The 2,099-nt window shown below is 37.8% G+C and overlaps 1 protein-coding gene across 1 annotated transcript; it reads left to right on the top strand.

Annotated features, from left to right (window-relative positions):
- The first annotated feature begins 439 nt into the window (after positions 1-439).
- LOC122655306 lies at positions 440-1,137 on the top strand. The gene is made up of 2 exons (XM_043849509.1): positions 440-970; positions 1,099-1,137. The coding sequence occupies exons 1-2, from the start codon at positions 440-442 to the stop codon at positions 1,135-1,137; spliced, it is 570 nt and encodes a 189-aa protein (XP_043705444.1).
- Positions 1,138-2,099: the final 962 nt, after the last annotated feature.

Raw genomic sequence — 2,099 nt, 5'->3', positions numbered from 1 at the left:
TGTTTTATAGGGACTTTCCCAAGCAATAGAACAGATATTTCCATATGCCAACCACATACATTGTGCCAGACATCTGTACAACAATTTTAAAGTGAAATATCATAGTGCACTTTTAAAGAACCATTTCTGGGGTACTGTTAGTCTGCAATCCCATTCAGTTCCAGAGGTCAATGAATGCTATGAAGTCTCTCAATAAGGAAGCCCATGACTGGTTGATGAAAAAAATCTAGTGTCAGCATGGTCTAGACATGCATTTGACCATAGGATTAAGAGTGATCATGGCACTAATAATATGACAAAGTCTTTCGACTAGTGGATAGGATAGTCAAGAAGCAAGCCAATCCTTACCTTGATTGATGAGATAAGGTTGAGATTGATGGGTAGTTTACATAAGAGATATGCAATGGGTGTCACATTTGTGGGTAGGATGACACCATAAATGAAGAAGAGGTTGGACATAGTACAAAGGGAGTCCAAATTTTGTATGGTTTATCCTGCATCCACAAATCAATTTGCGGTACAAGATGGGAGGTACAAGTTTGTGGTTAATTTGGAGAATAGTTATTGTGATTGTGGAGTCTGGGGTGCTACAGGGCTATCTTACAAACATAGTACAACAGCAATTAATTATAAGAGAGAAAAGATTGAGGATTACTGTCATTTATATTTCACAGTACAAACATATCTTAAAGCACATCATACCATGATCCACCCATTACCAGATGTAAGCCTATTGGATGATGATGATGACAATCCTGTCTTGCAGCCTCCACCATTGAAGTGGTTACCTAGTAGACCATACAAGAATAGAAGAAAGGAACCTGGTGAACAATCCTCTCAGGATATTAGAAAGTTGAATAAAAGTGTCAGATGTGATTTCTATAAGGAAATAGGGCACAATAGGAGGAGTTATCAAAGAGCTCTAGTAGCTGAGAAGGGTTCTTCTTCTAAGAAGAGATCAAGGTCCAAGGTATTATTTCTAATCCTTTAAACATACTCTAATAGGTTATGTTTTTATGTTATATAACAGGGGCTATCAAAGAGCTCCAGTAGCTGAGAATTTTGTTGTTGAAATTGATTGAGAATGGACTTTTACAGGGAAAGCAGAAGAGTAATAAACATGGTGAAACCAGATAATCTCAAAGGGTAACAAGGTCAATAGCATCTTCTACAATCAGTTGTCACTGCATAAGAGCATAGATTAGCAAAAATGGTTGCCAAGTTAGCTAAGAAGAAGGCAAGGAGGGCTGAGCAAGCTGAGAAAGCTGACCATGGTCCTCATGAACCTGGACCCTTCTGACTTCTTATGTTGTGGTGGTGATGGTGCGGTTGATGCTGCTGTTGTGATGGTGATGATGATGTTGTCGTTGTTGCTGTTGTGGTGGTGATGGTGTTGTTGCTACTATTGTTGGGATGATGCTGATGTATTGTTGTTGGGATGATGGTGATGTGTTGCTGCTGCTTTTGCTGTCTTTGGTGGTGATAGTGCTGGTGCTGTTATGATGGTGATAGTGTTGTTGTTGCTGTTGTTGCTATGGATAAGTGATGATGGTGGTGGTGCGGCTGTTGCTATTGTGGTGGTGCTGGTGAGTTTGTCAACTTTTTATGAAATGATAGAAAGAAAAATATCTTTGTACACACTAGAAAAAATATATCCTGAAGAACTGTATAATCAATGGGTTTATACCAATGAAGAAAAAAAGAAGAACCTCTGCTGCTGCTAGCCCACCTTGCTGACTTGTGTGTTTTTTTTTTTTTTTTTTGAGTTAATTTGGTGAAATAATTGTTCTTCTGTGGTTGTTTATGGAACAGTATGGAGTTTATGTGTAGTTGAATTTGATGTTTTGTTTATGTGTATGACAAGTGATGGAACAGAGAGCTTAATGATGGTGTGTAATACAGGTTATTTGAGAAGTTGTTCTTATCAGCTTGACTTCCTTGCCTAGTGTTGCTTGACTCATTAATTAATTTCTTCTTCACTGATTATGAAGGATGCATTGGGAGCCTTAAATACTAAAATGAATTAAGAGCATAGGTGGTTATTATTATAGCTTAGAAAGGGATTTAGATTTCAGTGAGAAATTAAATAAGTTGAAGCT

This window comes from Telopea speciosissima, chromosome 3 (assembly GCF_018873765.1).
Source record: "Telopea speciosissima isolate NSW1024214 ecotype Mountain lineage chromosome 3, Tspe_v1, whole genome shotgun sequence".
NCBI classification, from domain to species: domain Eukaryota; kingdom Viridiplantae; phylum Streptophyta; class Magnoliopsida; order Proteales; family Proteaceae; genus Telopea; species Telopea speciosissima.
Note: the sequence above shows the minus strand (reverse complement) of the source record. Positions and strands in the feature narration are given on the sequence as shown.

Coding starts and splice junctions, on each gene's coding strand:
- LOC122655306 (XM_043849509.1), top strand. CDS start 440: ATGAAGAAGAGGTTGGACATAGTACAAAGGGAGTCCAAATTTTGTATG. Junction 971..1,098: donor AGAAGAGATCAAGGTCCAAG/GTATTATTTCTA, acceptor GGACTTTTACAG/GGAAAGCAGAAGAGTAATAA.